Source organism: Andrographis paniculata, unplaced genomic scaffold (genome assembly GCF_009805555.1).
Source record: "Andrographis paniculata isolate CXL003 unplaced genomic scaffold, ASM980555v1 Contig89END, whole genome shotgun sequence".
NCBI classification, from domain to species: Eukaryota; Viridiplantae; Streptophyta; class Magnoliopsida; order Lamiales; family Acanthaceae; genus Andrographis; species Andrographis paniculata.
This window is the reverse complement of record NW_026137627.1, coordinates 1,811,706-1,828,881: the sequence shown is the minus strand read 5'-3', so window position 1 is coordinate 1,828,881 and position 17,176 is coordinate 1,811,706. Positions and strand designations below refer to the sequence as shown.

The window sequence follows — 17,176 nt, the reverse complement described above, 5'->3', positions numbered from 1 at the left end:
ATTTTGAATTGAAACATATTCAAATTCCAGATATGAAATAGTAGTAAATATTACTTCCTCCACATTTTAATAATTTATCAATTCTTTTTATTCGTATCAATTTTAATAACGGTATTATTTATCTAAAATTATAAATAATTAATAGTAAAGTAGTGTAATGTATTTATTTATTTATTTTGGCCGGCCCAGCCACTTTGATACCACTCCAAAGCCCAAATCATGCGGCCCAAGGACCTCTGCTCCATGGATCTCGAAGCATGCGCCGCGGCAGCAGCAATAACTGACATTATAACGCTGCTGCAGTTCTGCAGCCTTTGACCACGTGACTCTCTAATAACTACCCTCCCTCTCTCTCCTCTGCACGTGATCATAGTCCCTAGGCTCGTGACCGTTTCTCTTCTCCTTCTCGCACCGTTACCCGCCAAATTTTCATCCAACGGCCAATGCCATAAAATCATTCCCCACTCCCCCAAAAACACTTAATCATTTACTTAATAAAATCACGACATCCTAAAATTAACCAACCACCAATTTGTAAATTAAATAAATAACGAAAACCCATACGAAATTTTCACACCAATTAAAATACTATTGGTGCATAGCCCTTGACACATACAATTTCAAGAACAATAATAATAATAATAATAATAAAAAGACTACAAATAGAGAGCCTAAAACCCCTTACACAAATAAACATACGAGGCCGGTTCAGCATCTCTTTCTCAACAACTAATTAAGCAAATTAAAACCCTCCAAATCCAAATGGGTTTTCATAATTTCACTTCCCATTCGAACTTCCAATCAATTCAGTCAATTAAATTTGACCAAATGAGTGGGCAAGATAGGCCAATGTCCCAACGAGTGGCGCATTGATATACGTGGCAGGCTCCGATTGCTCGTAGTCGGACCGCTGGTCGGGGAACCGGTCGTTCTTGTCGGGGCCGCCGACGACGGCGCCGACGAGGACATTAGGGTTTGGGGACTGCGAGTTCATGACGGCGAAGCCGGCGGAGCACTGGATCTTGGCGGGGTGGGTGGCCAAGGAGGGTAGAGAAGAACCCCGGTGGTGGACCCTGAGGGGGTACCTGGGGCCATAGCCGACCATGTAAGACATTTTGAGGGGGTTGTCGCCGAGGAGGTAGTCGACCTGTTTCTTGGCGAATGATCGGAGCTTTTTGGGGGTGACGACGGCGCCGCCGCCACAGTTGACGACTTTCCGGGAGGAGGATAAGTATTTGGCGTAGGTGAGGAGGAGGAATGTGGTGGAGGTCACGTACTGCATGTTGCTGTCGTCCATTTTGAACAGAAGCCCGCCTGATCATCGATCATAAAATTTATTAATTAATTAATTAATTAATTTTTTATTCAAGAAATGATTTTTATTACATTACCTGGTGTGTATTGAGAAGTGGAAAATGGGGTTCCTGGGAAGACAGAGCAGATGTAGTTATCGGCATGGGATTTGTAGTCATGGAGAGGCTGGACATTCTGGACAAGAAATGCCTGAACAACAAAAAAACAGAATCATATACTATAAATAAATAAATCAAGAATTATATACTTGTAGAGTATGAAAAGGGGTAGAGAGAGAGAGAGAGACCTTGGAGAGAAGAACCCTAGCACCAACATGCTTGTTATCCCATCCAAATGTGTAGTCAGATTCATCAGCTCCAAGGGTCTGTCCATTGGCCTGAATGTAGCTAAGATAAGTTGGGTTCCTGGTGGCTCTGTGTAACCAGGCAGCCCCCCACAGCAGCTCATCCTTCAAACATAAAATAAAAAAATAAAACAAAACAAAATATCATCACCATCATCATCATCATCATCCAAATCTCAAGAAACAACAAAATCAACAACTCACTCACCTGGTAGCCAGAGTAATCACAGTAATAAGGGCACACAAACTGCTTCAGCCCCACACTGTAAGCTCCTCTGTGCTTATCAGCAAACTCAAACACCTGTATCAAATCCAAATCCAAATCCCAAATCAAGAAACAACCACATTATTATCTTCTTCACCAAATCATTAATTAATCAATCAAACTGACCCTAACAGCCCTGTTAGCCAGGAGTCTGGAGTATTTGGGATCACATTTCCTGAACACCAAAGAAGCAGCAGCAAGAGCTGCAGCAGTTTCAGCAGCAACTTCAGTGCCAGGAGTGTTCTTGTCGATCTTAAACACACTCCTCGGAGTGTCCATGTCCTCAGGCCTCTCCCAGCAGGCATGATCCTTGCCTGCATCTCCAACCTGCACGAAAATGGTGTCCCGACGGGCTGTGGCTTTCAGGAGATAGTCTGTCGCCCATCTGATCGCCCCTTTCGCATTCTCCAGCTCCCCTTTCATAAGCCCCCCGAACTCGATCACACTCCATGACAGCATTGTTGTCGTGAACGCCATTGGAAACCCAAACTTCACATTGTCCCCTGCATCGTAGTACCCTCCCACCAAATCCACCTGCAGTTTAAACTTCATACATTCATTCATCCACATTTACACGAAGAAACAAAATAAGAACAACGACATACATGGAGCTCAGCGCCATCAGAAAGGCCAGAGCTTTTCCTCCAAGTGACTCTCTGGTTGGGTGGGAGCTTCCCTGACCTCTGCCCCTCGAAAAAAAGGATCGATTTCGACAGAGCGTCCCTGTAATTGTGGGATGCAAAACGTGGCTTGCGGTGGTGCTTTAAATTAGGGCTCCTGAGCCTGCCAGGGTGGGGGTTTACGCCATTGCAGAAGACCTGCTGAAGAGAGCAAACCAGAAAGACAAGAAAAATGAGGCCTTTTACCAATCCTGAGGAAGAAGAAGAAGGAGGAAAACTAGAAGCCATTTTTGTAGTGTAGCTGCCAATGGAAGAACTACAAAACCAACAACTAAAATGTAACTAACTGGCAACCTCTGCAGGAATGGCAGAAACCTCCCTCCTCCCCTGCAGTATTTATAACCAAACAGCGGATTAATAACGTAACCCTAAGATAAGATATGTTTAATTAATAGAGAGAGAGAGAGAGAGAGGAAGACATTCCTTTTTCCAAGGGATCATAGTAAGATGAGGATGTGGGATTGGGAATAATTTATTCACTGAGGTTTGAACATGTGGGTGAGGCATTTATTACAGCTTTTACCAACTGTAAAAATTAATAACTAAATAAATAATACTGTTAATTCTTATTTTTGGATCGTGTTTGGTTGAATCATGGCTGCTAACACAAAAACTGTCCATTCGAATCCGATATAAATATGAAATTTGATACTAAACATTAGATTCGAACACAACACACGAAATCTTACAAATTCGGATTAACCTGCAGATTTAATTTTAGATCACCAAACTCGAACAAATCCAATACTAATCCCACACAAAACAAATAGAAAACTTAAAAAGTTAAATTAACCTTAAAAATTGATTTTTATTTTAATTTTTTATAAATATTATAAATTAAAATAATAATACTTCCAACATCCCTAAAATTAGAACATTTGGATCCGATACAGAGATTAAGAAAAATAAATATTCTTTCCTTCTTATATCTATTTATCCATTTGCACATAGTTTATAAATATTAATATTACAGTGAGATACAGTAGAAATAAAGGTAAAAAAATTAAACTATCCGTAAGGTAATAAAATTTATGTAATATATTAAAAATTGAAATGACATCATATCTATTTATACATTTGCATGGAGTTTATAAATATTAGTATTATAGTGAGATATAGTAGAAATAAAGGTAAAAAAATTAAACTATTTGTAAAAATAATGAAATTTATGTAATATATTAAAAATTGAAATGACATTTGTAATATTAAGTAGACAGAATAATGACTAAAAATAATGAAAAAAATACTTTTGCTATGGAATTAAAAAAAATGAGGAAATAGAATGTTGTAAATAAGTTTTCAATAGAGAATAATAGTTAAATATTTCATTTGTTTGTTGACTTTGTCAAAATTAATAATAAGTTAAATTTAGCAGAAAGTGAGTAAATTTAGCGGACAAGACGGAGAAAGTAATAAATAATTCTAGGTTAACTCAAAATACGAAATACGAAACCCGATCCGATTTTTATATTTTCGGTTAATTTAATTTATTTTAAGTTCGAATCGACTTGATTTTTTACCGACTCGAACCTAAAACTTTTATGGTCGAATTAGTTCATTTTTTTCAGGTCGGATTTAATTTTAATACTTTTAACACCATGAGTATGAATGGTCACGTGAAGGAGCAAGTTCTCGCTTCTGTTCTCGGATTGGGATTGGATAGCAGCAGCAGTTGGAGAAGACATCCACCCCCCACCCCACCCCACCCCACCTCTCAGTGTCTCTCTCTCTTCTCTCTCTCTCTCTCTCTCTATATATATATATATATCATCTTTTACTATTGTCAAGCATTGTAAACTGGGACGAGTTACTTTTCCAGTTCCGGTGGGACAGGGAATGTGTAAGGTCCTTTTCTCTATACATGAAAGAAAATACTTTTGCTCTCTAGTCACTCGTTCATTCGTTCTCTACTTCTTCCCATACCTCCCCATTTATTTATTTATTTATTTACATTTTTAATTTATGATGGAAAGTAATAAAGTGTAGCAGTATCGTCTGCTTTAGAGATATGAAATAAAACTAACTAACGACAGTTAATTCGATGAATCATTTAACAATGTTGTTGATCCACAGCTTTTACCTGTAAGCACAGCACGTTTTAACTAACTATCATCATACCACCATATCCTCTTCCTTAAAAGCTAATTACTTACATCTTTCTTTTCTAGCCCCATGAACTTTATAATTCAAAAATCTCATCTTTTTGAAAACCCTAATGGAGAAAACAAACAAGAGTGAAGAAGATTAATTAGTCAAAGTGTAAAAAAGTGGACAAACTGTCGGAGAAAAGTGTGTGAGGATGAGCATGGGGTGCAGTTTAATCTCTCTCTTTGGTTACACACTTTTAAATAAATACAACAATTATTTTATATATATATATATATATATAGAGTGTGCCAAGAAAGCCCTTAATGTGCACTTTACTCAACAACCTCACTCCTCATGCACATAGTAACCCTAGTTATTTTCTTTTCTGAATAAATAAATAAAAATAGAGAAACCCCATAATGAATAATGAAAAATGGTTAAAACCAACAATGGGGGTGGGGTGGGGTGGGGGGTACAATGTAGTATGATGGATGATTTCTTTTTTATGTTTGCACAGATTTCCTCTTTGGACCAACTCTAATTCATTCATTCCATCTGTACTCAACTCTTTTTGTGTGAGGGGCTGCTTTGCTTTCTGATTTTCTGGATTTTTCACACAGACTTGAATTTCAATGTATGGCTATCCCATACCATGTGCCCTTCTGATAACTCCTCACATGTGTAAAGCTAATAATTGATCTCCATAATTCACCAAAAAGATAAAAATAAAAATCTTGCCATTCATATTAAAACTTGTTCTCTGCATGTAAAGATAATGCCTTGACAAAAGAGTATCAGCTTATGTGTTGCCCTAACAAATATTTCACTATAATTTATACACTGCCACACATGCCAAATCTATCTGTAAACTTGGACTAACTATCTGCAGAAAAAGAAAATGGTGTGCACAAACAAATTTAAATAAATAAATAAAAAGGGCTGTCTGTCACTAATCTGATGCTAATACATTAATTAAATAATTAAGTCTTTTAAGTTTAGAATTTCTCCCCAGTTGGCACCTCGTGAACCCCACATTACCCTGATTTTTAAATTAGTATTGGAAATCTATAACTATCAATCATCTAAAATTAATAACAATTATTTAGAAAATAGTGGGCTACGGCCCAATCTAATGAAAAGAATTAGGCCTAAGACCAGTATACTTAATGGGCCTGTTTTTAATTAGACCATCTTACTTGGGCCGAATTTTGATGTACTGTGTAAATTAGAAAACGGAAATAAAACTAATCAGATATAAATAAATTCAGAACTGAATAGAATGGAACGGAATGGAATCAAAGTGCTTACTCATCCAGTTGCGGTTAAATTAACGTAGAACGGAACCGTCGCCGCCGGCAGCCACTGGTTCGCCTGAATAAACTCTCCGGCGGCGAACTGGCTCGCTTCTGTGGAGCTGTTGATGACACGATACCCCGGCCACCTCACCCTGGCGGTGGTGTTGGCTCCCGGTCCCCGATTCTTATACTCGCCGTAGTAGAGCGTGTTGAGGGCGAAATCGCCGTCCCATTCCAACCACCCCTTGGGATCCACCACCGATTCCATGTTCGACAGCATGTAGACGGTTCTGGAATAGTTCTTCCATGGCCGACCTAGGTAGGTCTTGAATTGCGAGAGAACAGGGAGGAGATCGGCGGCGGCGGCGACCTTGCAGTTGAGGATGGAGATTCCGGTGTTCTGATTGGGATCCTCTCTGCCCTGCGCGGTGAATATGTTCTTCTGATTTGGATCTGGCTTCCGCGCGTAGAGATTGCTGCTCTGGAAGACGACGGCGGCGTTCCCGAAGATGAAATCGACGGTTCCGTAGACGTCGCACTCGCGGTAGAACTGGCGGAGCGAGTGGACGTAGAGCGTGTCCTGGTAGCCGATGAAGCTGCACTTGTAGAACGCCGAGAAATCGGCGCCGCTGCGGAGAGCGACCGCCTGGTGCTTGCTTGCTCCGGCGTAGTTCTCGAAGGTTATGCCCTTTGCTATGAAACCGTTTCCCACAACCGCTGCAAAATGCCAAAACGACGTCATTAATAAAAAGTGAGATGAGATTTTACTGTGGTCCCGGATCTCGACTCCGGATTTTCAAATTTGAATAAAGAATAAGATTGCACACGTGGAAAAAGGATATTTAATAGGGCACGGGACTCCAGAGCCCAGGTTTCAATGTTTTGACGGCGACGATGGAATTGGACGGTGTGGATTTATTTATCTGCAGTTCGAGGAACTACTACGCGTATTTTGAAGGGTAATTAGGTAAATTCATCTTACCGACGGTCGCCGATCGGAAAGTCGTCCAGCCGTCGACGACGCTCCGGTTTCCTTTAATAAGTGTTTTTCCGATTCCGTCACCGACGAACATTAGCATCGTCTTCTTCCGTTCCACTTCGATGTACTCGTAGTACGCTCCTGCTTTAATGTAAATCACGAATCTGGATTTGGTGTTGTTCGGAGCTGCATTCAACGCTTCATTAATGGTGGTGAAATTCCCGCTTCCGTCTTTCGCAACAACCAGATCGAACTTCGTTTGGTTCGCCGGCGCCGCCGTCTGCAGCAGTTTCCGATCCTTCTTCTTCAGCCACTCCGGGTAACCGTTTTTCATCTCGCCGTACTCCGGAAACTCCTCGCCGGTAGGCTTCTTCTTTCCGCTTCTCTTCTTCAGCTTCTTAACCATGGCGAGCGAATTACTGATTTGGCGTGAGATCTTCTTCACTCTGCCTTCAATCAGCTTTTTAGTAACGTTCTTACTGTACGCAAATCCGTCGAGGCAGGTGTACTGATTCGTCATCGCGCCGCTCAGCAAGGTCACCAAATCGTCGTAGTACTTCTCCGGCGAACTGCTCGCCGATAATCCGACGAGAATTTTCTTCAGCTCCTCCACCGTATCCACGAAGAGCTCCAAACAGTCGTCTAGGGCTCGCAACTCGATCGGCTCGAGCTTCCTCATGAGCTTCCGCCGGAGGCTGCTGCAGTTATCGGCGGTCTTCAACACCTCCTTCATTGTAACATTAATCGTCGCCGATATGACCTCCGGCAGCGTCTTCCGCCGGAGCTCCGGCAAAACGGATACAGTTGAAACGCATAGATCCCTGTAAAGCGTGCCTTCGCACGAGGTTTCAGCTATCTGGACGTGACTGTAAACATGAATCTTTTCCCGGGCTTTTGCAACATTATCGAAAAGTCCCGGGGACGAAAAGAAAACAAATGAAAGTAGAAGGGCCAGAAGAGAAACTAGGGCAAGCAGCAGTAACTTGGCCATGCCTGAACGACGCCGTTGCAGGTACGCCCTTTAAACCCATACGCGTATTTATATACCGTCAATGGCATTCGTATTTATGACTAAATTATTTATTTTAATTAGATCCAAGTTTTCTAACATGCATGGATGTGCCCAATTATCATTATTTTAATTGGGGACGTAACATGCAGATTCAACTTTAAAATAATGCATTATTTTGTCTAATATCTTGTCACAGGAAAGGAAACAATTATTTAATTTATTGACTATTGCACTAATTACTAAAATTGAACATTGTTTATTTTTAAACTTGTACGTCCCTGCGACTGACCTTTTTTTTATTATACGTACAATGTAGGCTTATGGGGTAGTAGCTTACATCCTTGAAAGTACAACTTAGGTAATTAATATATTAGCTAAGTGAAAAATAAAATAAAATAGAATTAATATCAAAATAAAATTAATAATTACAAACGCAGGGTGTTAGGTCTTCATACTGTAGCAGAGGTAAGAGAGCCCAAATAATTTGGTGTGCATTTATTAATAACGTAATTTAAAACATTCGCAAAATTCAAATCAATTATTTGGAAGAAGAATAAATTCCGTAGAGAGCATTATTTGCTCTGTCCAAAATTTCGATAAAGTGGGAATATAAATGCTTAATACTTCATCCTTAAATTAAATTAGATATTCATTTTTATTTTTTATATGCGTAAATATTATATTGACATGTGTTATGAATAAAGTGAAAAGGACTACAATAACATATAAAAGTAATAATTATCATGGTGTAATTAGTAAATAATTAAGAAAGTATTATTGAAAATAATTATAAATAATTATAAATTAAGATTAAGATAACTAATTATTTTAATTAAAATTTTTAAAAAAATAAATTAAAAATTTTTAAATGAGATTAAAGTATGTTATTATTTTCCAAAAAAAAGAAAGTGACATCAAGTGTGGGACGGACAAAAACTGCGTTGACATGATATGTGGGACGGAGGGAGTATACTTTTATATAAATAATATTATTGGTAGTTTGAATATATATATGATTAAAATGAATTTAAAACGTGTTTAAATATTTTAAATATTATGCTCATCAGTTCAGTTAAAAGTATACATATTTCTATTTTGGGACGTCTAATTACAAAGTAACGATTTTATTAAATACCTCATTTTTATTTTTTTTTTACAAATACTCTTACTTTACAGGACAAAAATATTATTACACTATTTTTACCTATCTACTATAATTAAAATACTATTATTTCTTAAACTCTGCGTCAAAAGTAAATGTATATTTTTTGTTTGGACAGAAGGAGTATATCAATAAAATATGTAATATAGATATCAAGATAATAAAATTTTAAATAATACAAATAAACAAATATATATATAACTATTTATTTATAATTAAGATAAAATAATATATATAAAGTTTTAAATATAGATAAAAATATTTATTTGTTTATAAGAAAAATATAAATAAAGAAATTTTGAGTGGTCTTATATGATGTATTATGTTATATGTTATTATGTTTTATATGTATATAGTAAATTGTACTATAAGCGTGTCAATTGAAATGAGACGGACAAAAAGGAAAATGAGACCATTGAAATAAACGGATGAAATATATTGTAAGTTATAACAAGAGTATTTGTAAACTTGAGTATGAAATACAATTATTAAAAAAATAAATAAATATTTTATTATGAAAATAAAAAATAAAAAATTTATTAATATGAGATAATATTTTACAGTTAAATTATTTTTATAATTATTGTTTTTTGCAATGAGAGACAAACCCCAATAATTTGATTAAAAAAATGACAGCTGAGCAATATGCTGCGTTGTCTTTGACATATTTGAATTCAAATCCCATATGTGCTATATTTGACTTTGCCATGTCTTACGACAAACCAATCAAATCAAATCAAATCTGGAACGTCCAATAATCTAAACCGTGTCCATAATTGAACGGATTAGATCTAACCAATACTACAATTGTTAAAACAATAATCAAAATTAGGAAAGACAGTAACAAAAACTAAGACATGAAAATTCTATAGTACGATAATCCGCCGCCGCTGCTCTTCGAATTTCATATTCGATTCTTACATGCGGATTAGTGTCTTTTTGTTTTTTCAATTTTTCTTGAGGATATTGAGTGCGGCGCCGAGCAATTTCTTGAGAAGGAGATTAGACTTGGCCAAATCGGCGGACCACTGGACGTCCTCCTTGTCGTCGTCGTCGGATTTGTCCTCGGCCCGCTCCTCGTCGTTGTTGGCAACGAGATGGGAGTGGCACTGGTCGATGTTGCCGATGGCGGCTTTGGTGATCTCGACGGCGTCGCTGCGGGAATTGGACTCCATCGCGTCGACCACGTCGTCGATCAAGTCGTCGACCGAGTTGTACTGCTCCCGGCACTCCGCCACCGCCGATTGGAGCATCGGAGGCAGCGAAGAAACCTTCGCTGCCCTCACGCGTTTCGACACGTTCACCGCCTGATCTTCTACGTACCTGCAACGTAATGATGGTCGATCGATCGATCGGGTCAATATTGTAATATGTTAAAATGATAGTTTCACTTAAAATTTTAAATTTAAAGAAAAGTGTATATTATTTATTTAATTGTATAAGAGTATATCTTGTAATCATTTTATTCATTATCTTTATGATTATCTTTTTAATTTTTATTATAAAAATTTTATTTTTCTTTTTTTTCGTTACCTTTAACAAAGAAATACAATTATTATATATTTATTACATTTTTTCAAAACTGATTAGCTTTAAAAAAATAAATAAATAGATATAATTCAAAGAAATTAAAATTTTAAATTTAACATAAATTATATATAAATATATATTAAATTATTTTGAATAATTTTAATTTTTAAAATAGTAAATTTTATGTTTTAATATATTAAAATTTATATAGATTCATATTTAAAAATGAAAATATAATATTATAATTAGATAATAAAAATTATATAGAAATATGTATAAATAAATAAATAATATATAATATCTCCGTCCAATAGGTCTTATTTACTTTTTGTCGTGGGTTAATATTTGAATATCAATTAAAAAAAAATTGTAAAAATATTTTCATTAGTGTCTTATAATATTAAAAGAACGGCATTTGTACAAAAAAAATTATACAAATAAAAATATTTTTAACGTTAAGTAAAATGACGCAAAAAGTAAATATAAAAGAGACGAATAGAGTATATATATAATAAATAAATTATTGTGGGTAATGTGTTGAAAAAAAATGTCATAGGAAAAGGTAAATTAAATGTTGAGTAGATATAAAAAAATAAAAAATAAAAAAGAAAAAATGACTGCATCGGATACTCTAAAGTCAACAAATATAATAAATCCCGTGTTTCAATTGGAGGAATTTTGCCGGTTGTTTTACCTGAGGATGAAGAAGGTGAGAGCGGTGGCGTTAGACTTTTCAGATTCAGGCGCGGTTTCGACAATGGAGATGCAGTTGGAGTCGTCGGCGCAGGCCATTTCGATGAGGCGATCGGTGGAGGGATTAGATTCTTTCTGGTGGTGTTGGATGTCCCGCCCCCGGGCGGCGGCCGCGGCGACAACCATCAGTGCCAAAAGGAACACAAGTTTCTTCAACATCATTATTAGATTTCTGGTCTTGTTGTAATGCCACTCAATTCAATTCAGGCCTTATTCACGTTTTTAATTTAGCAATAGAATTAGAATTAGAATGAAGAAGATAGAATTTACTATAATATTGGATGGATGTCCATAAACTAGGGACTCAAAATAGGATACCTTGTTCTAAGCACATGCTAGATCTCATCACATTTTCCAAATTAAAAAAATAAAATAAAATACACTTCTCAAATATTCAAAGACATTTTAGGATGTGCTTGTTTGGAGGATTTTCGGCGAAATATACTATTCATCCAATTTTTTTTTCCAAAAATATCAAATTAAACATATATTTTTCATTAAAAATCAATTTTACATTCAAAACCTCACATCAACACCTATTTATATCATATCATACAACTATTCAAATTCAAAAATTTTACTATTCAAATCCCAACCCAAAATCCAAACTCCCAAACAAACACACCCTTAACACAAAATTTACAGGGCAAAGCCCTTAATGACTTAATTCACCCCATACAATATACTTCAAGCCTGACAAGATCCTCTCCAATTGCCATCCCTAATCTAAACTACTAATAATAACAATATAGTAAATTTGAATTTAATAACATTAAATTAATTTCTTGAGAGCTCGATCCCAAACAAAGGTAAGATAACTATCAGAATGATATGATCAACACAAGAAATATAGAGCCAAAAAATGGCTATATATTAAAGTGTAGATTGAAAATAAAGCAGGATGTTGGCGACAATTCAAATACTAGTAGTAGTTCTAATGGAAACCAGTTTGAACAAAAACGAAATCCAAACAACAGGGATGACGATGATGCACTCAAACCCTGAAGCCCTTGCTGTTCCTCCTGCCACGGGCCCGTTCGAACTTTCTACCCTTTGATCGTACATAGGGCTTGGTGTGGCTGTGTGGGACACCAGGAGCAGGACCAAAATGCTTCACAGCCTCACGAGCATTCCGGGAGCCTCTCAAGAGAATCTGGATTAACAAGGCAAGTTAGCGAAAGGACACTACAATAACAATGCTATGTGTAATGCTATCCCATCGACAAAATTTGACAGGTAAGAAACGGGTGTGGTAGTAAAAGGTATTAGTAATCAAACATGAATCCGATTTAGCAAAAGATAATGACAATGGAAACCCACAAAGCTTACAAAAGGTAATCATTCAAAAGTATATGAAATTGGACTAACATTCAGCATTACTACTTGTAAACAAGAGATCAGATAACCACTAAAGTAACACATAAACATCTCTCTATCCTTAGCAGTATATGTTATAAGATTTGCTACATTAGTACATATTCAACAAATCAAACAGAGCAAAAATTAAAAGAAAATCAGTGTAAATCTGTAAATGAACAGCAAAGAAAGAAAATCTTTACCGTGTTCTGTCCAAGGGGAGCCTTTAGAGCAAGCTGATCGAAAGTCAAGCACTCTCCACCAGCCTTCTCAATTCTAGCCCTGGCTGTCTCAGTGAACCTCAAGGCAGTGACTTTGAGAGCAGGAACTTCATGCACGCGATAATCATCAGTGATACTTCCAACTATCACAGCAATCTTGTCCTCCTGCAAGACATTCAGCCACAATAACGAATTAAACCTTCAACAAGGCATGTCCTGTTAGATGAATACAAATTTCACAACAAAATCAAGCCTACAGAGATAGCTGCAATTGCAGGTTGGCGAAAATACCTAAACCATATAAAGAATTACTTCAAATTTTCTTAAGCGAATTTATGCATACACAAATGTCAGCTTATGCACATATCCAATGACTAATCATCTAAGACAAACACAATTTTCACCAGTAAAATTCAAATATATATACAAGCGAATATAGTGGTATACATAACCATATCTAATTTTTTTTTTTTTAACATTAATTACCTTGCCCTTCATGAGTTTAATGAGACGTGAGAGGGAAACCGGGGGACGATTAACCCTACTCATGAACAGCCTCTTGAGTATCACCGCATTGAACCTGCTCCCGGTCCTCCTCACCAGAAATCGGTACAGCTGCAACAAATACAACGGATCATTCAATTTCCAATAAAAAAGAGACATCTTCGTGAGGAAAGCTACGATGCTAACAGACCTTGACAAGGAGCTTGAGATAAATATCGTTGGATTTGGGCGCCGTGCGCTTGGTCTTCTTGCTCTTACCTCCGGCCACGAGATCGATACCCTGGATAACAACAACCAAACAAAATCGGATTCAATTACGAAAAGAGAAATCAAATCAAGAGAAACAGGCGCTCACCATTGCTCTCAAATTCTCTCACTGCTGATCTCGTCCTCGATACAGACTTCAAATTAGGGTTTTGAGGTATATGCATATTTATATACTGCAGAGTTGAAATGGGCCGCAATTTTGTGGGCTAAAAATAAAACTCACAAGAACCCTAATTCGGCCCAATAAAATGGGCCCGCTTATATAACAAAGAACGTGAAACCGGGACGCCAATACCCTTCGACGTAGGCTGTCAAGTTTGGATATAGTGGGTTTGTTTATTTTTTTTGTGTTTTTTAATAGAATTATATTCTATAAAGATTATTAAAAATATATAATATTTTTTCTTTTTTGAGTCACATTTATATTTTCAGTTATTATATTTAACATTAATAATATTTTTATATTTGTATAATTTTTTTGGTACAAATATTCTTCTGTTAGTATTATAATACAATAGTGAAAGTATTTTTGTATTTTTTTCTTAATTTGGATCACGTTTTGATATAATAATTAATATTCAAATATCAACATACAAAAAAATAAATAAGAGCTTTAGAGCTAGATGAAAATAGTACTATACTTCCTCCGTGCTAACTCAAAATGGACGGAGGGAGTATATATATTATTAAAAATACCATTCGTCCGGCTCTAATGGTTATATTAATTTTTTATACATATTTGATCTTTAAATATTAATTATTATATCAAAACGTAATACAAATAAATGGGGCATTACAAAATACTTATATTAGTGTATTATAATATTGATGAAATATATTTGTACAAAATATTATATAAATATAAGAATATTTTTAATATTAAGTATAATAACACAAAAGATAAATATATTTCCGTAATCAGACGGCGATAGTATATATTATTTATTTACAAAAAATCAATAATCCAATATAAAATATTAATACTATTTTTATATTGTCGATATAATTCTTCTTACCAAACATAAAATATGTATTTGTTTAAAAATAAAAAGTAGACATATGCCATTATAGTAATAAAATTAAATACTCTTTTTGTCACATGTAAATTGTCCAATAATTTTATTTCGATTTGTCCGACATAAATTGTTCTTTTTAAAACAAAATAATTATACAATAATTATATTTTGAATTTCATAATTATAATTTAATCTTAATTATATTATTTAATTATTTTAATTTAAATTTATAATTATTATATTATATCATAATTATTTTTATTATAATATTTTTTTTTGAAAAATTAATTATACACTTTAATCATATTTTAAAATTTAAAATTTAATTTTTTTTAATCTTAATTAAACTATTTACTTATCTTAATTTTAATTTATAATTATTTTTACTAATACACTTCTTAATTGCTTACTAATTATATTTTACCTAAATTTTTGTGTCTACCGTAATAGACTCATATTACATAGGACGAAGGGAGTAATACGATAATAAAATATAGGTAAATATTTATATATATAAAAAAATAATAGTATCAATAGTTATTAAAAAAAATTACTTGTTTTAAAAGTAAAAATATATATATTGTCAGTGCACGACAAAAAAAAGTATTTTATCAGCCTTCAAATTTATTCTTTTTTTTTTTTCAATTCGTTCGTTAAATTTATCTCATTATTTATTTTGGCAAAATTAACAAATAGATATTTAATTATTATCTTTTATTCTACACTTATTTATAACAAATATCACTAACTTTATTACATTATTATTTTTCCTTTACTTTAATTTTCAATTAAAATCTCAAAAATACCACCAACTATCTGTTATATTTTCAATAATATACTGTGTTTGTTTTAGGGGTTTGGATTTTGAATTGAGATTTGAATAGTAAAAATTTTGAATTTGAATAGTTGTATGATGTGATATAAATAGGTGTTGATGTGACTTTTTGAATGTAAAATTGATTTTTAGTATAATATAAAAAATAAAAAATAGGTATTTTATTTGATATTTTGGGGGAAAAAAATTGAATAAATAGTGTAAATCCAATCCAATCCCCAAACAAACACACTAAAAATATTTATTTTTCTTCATTTCGAACCAAATAAATTAATTTTAATGGAGAGATAATTTTTCATAATTTTTCACTAAATTGGACACTTTAGGTAGAAAGAATTATAATTAGTTCTTGTCCAACTCAAAATCGGCTCCACTCCACTCACATCTCAACAATCATTAATATCCTCGAATTCGAATATGCTCCTCAAATACTCAGAACAATTTCCTCACAAAACCCCAACTTCAATCCTCCCTCCGCCACCCGCCGGCGACGATCATGCGATTCCCAAATTACCTCCTTCTCCTCGCCGTATCGGCCGCCGCCGCCGCCGCGGCGGAAACTCCGACGGCATACGAAGTTCTCCAAACGTACGACTTCCCGGTCGGGCTGCTGCCCAAAGGCGTGACGGGCTACGAAATTGACGCCGGCACCGGAAAATTCGCCGTCGACCTGAGCAAAACCTGCACGTTCGTCATCAAGGGTTTCACACTCAAATACAAGACGAAGATTACCGGCACGATTGCAAACGACAGGATTACGAATCTCAAAGGTATTCAAGTCAAAATTTTGATTCTATGGCTGAATATCGTCGAAGTCACCAAAACCGACCGCGGCGACGGCGGCGGCGAGCTGCAATTCTCGGTGGGGGTCGCGGCGGCGGGTTTTCCGGTCAGCAGTTTCGACGAGAGCCCTCAATGTGGATGTGGATTTAAGTGTAACCATAGAAGCTCAGGATTTGGGCGTTTTCCACTTCTTCAATTATAAATTTATGATCCAAAAGTTATTGGAAATTAAAGTTTAGTTTTTTTGTTAGTCGAATCGAATTAAATCCATGGTTGCATTTCTGGTGTTTGATTGTAAAGTTCATTACCTCCCTATCGTTTTTCATGAATTTAAAAATAAATAATTAAATAAATCTTTTAAAATTAGGGAAAAAAATAAATAAGTAAAATAAATTGCTGAGCTGGCGCGGTTTGAAACCAGGCTTGAGGCCCAGGCAGGTGAAATTGTGTGGAGCCTACTCAGTACGGTTAAACTGGTGCCGGATATGGTCGGCCCAAATTTGCCGGCTTTATTTAAACTATATTAAAAAAAAAGTTATTCAACAATACTCCATCCGTCCCATAATAAAGTATTCATTTTTTCATTTTAGTCCGTATTTATTTTTTTTTAGTAACTGTACTATATACTTAATATTACAAATACCCTTACAATTTATAATATATTACACAAATGTCATTACATTTATATCACACATACTAATAAGGTTATTTTAGTCATTTCTACTTTATTCCTATTATATTCCAATATAATACTAATATTTCTAAAACTACAT

General features: G+C 35.1%; 4 protein-coding genes across 4 annotated transcripts; 1 reads left to right on the top strand and 3 right to left on the bottom strand.

Moving 5' to 3' along the window:
• Nucleotides 1-575: 575 nt before the first annotated feature.
• Nucleotides 576-7,955, bottom strand: LOC127242862 (uncharacterized). Its single transcript, XM_051262574.1, has 8 exons — nucleotides 6,968-7,955; nucleotides 6,002-6,702; nucleotides 2,528-2,884; nucleotides 2,049-2,456; nucleotides 1,866-1,958; nucleotides 1,601-1,762; nucleotides 1,392-1,503; nucleotides 576-1,314 (listed from the first exon to the last, which is right to left on the bottom strand). Exons 1-8 carry the CDS (start codon nucleotides 7,953-7,955, stop codon nucleotides 815-817), a joined length of 3,321 nt encoding a protein of 1,106 aa, XP_051118531.1. The 3' UTR covers nucleotides 576-814.
• Nucleotides 7,956-9,903: 1,948 nt separating this feature from the next.
• Nucleotides 9,904-11,598, bottom strand: LOC127242985 (uncharacterized). Its single transcript, XM_051262796.1, has 2 exons — nucleotides 11,363-11,598; nucleotides 9,904-10,461 (listed from the first exon to the last, which is right to left on the bottom strand). Exons 1-2 carry the CDS (start codon nucleotides 11,581-11,583, stop codon nucleotides 10,086-10,088), a joined length of 597 nt encoding a protein of 198 aa, XP_051118753.1. The 5' UTR covers nucleotides 11,584-11,598; the 3' UTR covers nucleotides 9,904-10,085.
• Nucleotides 11,599-12,214: 616 nt separating this feature from the next.
• Nucleotides 12,215-13,922, bottom strand: LOC127243118 (60S ribosomal protein L18-2-like). Its single transcript, XM_051262991.1, has 5 exons — nucleotides 13,858-13,922; nucleotides 13,693-13,782; nucleotides 13,485-13,613; nucleotides 12,981-13,163; nucleotides 12,215-12,574 (listed from the first exon to the last, which is right to left on the bottom strand). The coding sequence occupies exons 1-5, from the start codon at nucleotides 13,858-13,860 to the stop codon at nucleotides 12,416-12,418; spliced, it is 564 nt and encodes a 187-aa protein (XP_051118948.1). The 5' UTR covers nucleotides 13,861-13,922; the 3' UTR covers nucleotides 12,215-12,415.
• Nucleotides 13,923-16,116: 2,194 nt separating this feature from the next.
• On the top strand, nucleotides 16,117-16,605 carry LOC127242861 (uncharacterized). The gene has a single exon (XM_051262573.1). It carries the CDS (start codon nucleotides 16,117-16,119, stop codon nucleotides 16,603-16,605), a length of 489 nt encoding a protein of 162 aa, XP_051118530.1.
• The last annotated feature ends 571 nt before the right edge of the window (nucleotides 16,606-17,176 follow it).

Coding starts and splice junctions, on each gene's coding strand:
- LOC127242862 (XM_051262574.1), bottom strand. CDS start 7,955: ATGGCCAAGTTACTGCTGCTTGCCCTAGTTTCTCTTCTGGCCCTTCTA. Junction 1,763..1,865: donor GTGATTACTCTGGCTACCAG/GTGAGTGAGTTG, acceptor TTATGTTTGAAG/GATGAGCTGCTGTGGGGGGC. Junction 1,504..1,600: donor CTAGGGTTCTTCTCTCCAAG/GTCTCTCTCTCT, acceptor TTTGTTGTTCAG/GCATTTCTTGTCCAGAATGT.
- LOC127242985 (XM_051262796.1), bottom strand. CDS start 11,583: ATGATGTTGAAGAAACTTGTGTTCCTTTTGGCACTGATGGTTGTCGCC. Junction 10,462..11,362: donor CTCACCTTCTTCATCCTCAG/GTAAAACAACCG, acceptor ATTACGTTGCAG/GTACGTAGAAGATCAGGCGG.
- LOC127243118 (XM_051262991.1), bottom strand. Junction 13,614..13,692: donor ATCTCAAGCTCCTTGTCAAG/GTCTGTTAGCAT, acceptor TATTTGTTGCAG/CTGTACCGATTTCTGGTGAG. Junction 13,164..13,484: donor TTAAACTCATGAAGGGCAAG/GTAATTAATGTT, acceptor AATGTCTTGCAG/GAGGACAAGATTGCTGTGAT.
- LOC127242861 (XM_051262573.1), top strand. CDS start 16,117: ATGCGATTCCCAAATTACCTCCTTCTCCTCGCCGTATCGGCCGCCGCC.